A 325-nucleotide genomic window follows, 5' to 3' on the forward strand; every position below is an offset into this window, starting at 1 on the left:
AAGGAACCAGGACAAGTACTGCAACAACAGATTTTGCAGCAGCCGCTGCAGGAGAAGGAACAACAGCAGCAACATCAACAGCAGCAGCAGCAGCAGCAGCAGCAGCAGCAGCAGCAGCAGCAGGAGCAGGCAGGTGGAGCTTATATAGAGTCTCTGGCTTCTGGCGCTGCTGCTGCTGCTGCTGCTGCTGCTGCTGACTTGCTGCTGCCCCCGCCCCCCCGAATACAGAAGCAAAATACCCTTGATATGAGGTGGGGGCTGTCTCCTGTCCCCCCTTTTTATTTTTTTTTTTTTTTTTTTTTTTTCTTTTTTTTTTTTTTTTTTT

General features: G+C 49.5%; 1 protein-coding gene across 1 annotated transcript in view; it reads left to right on the forward strand.

The window, feature by feature from the left end:
- The window catches only part of EMH_0045140 (uncharacterized protein), a gene marked incomplete at both ends in the record, with an annotated part of 1,203 nt that extends 1,055 nt beyond the window's left edge, over positions 1-148 (forward strand). Inside the window, one exon of the mRNA XM_013496039.1 lies at positions 1-148. Within this exon, the coding sequence (XP_013351493.1) occupies positions 1-148 (148 nt within the window).
- Positions 149-325: the final 177 nt, after the last annotated feature.

This window comes from Eimeria mitis, genomic scaffold (assembly GCF_000499745.2).
Source record: "Eimeria mitis Houghton genomic scaffold, Emh_scaff1882, whole genome shotgun sequence".
NCBI classification, from domain to species: Eukaryota; Apicomplexa; class Conoidasida; order Eucoccidiorida; family Eimeriidae; genus Eimeria; species Eimeria mitis.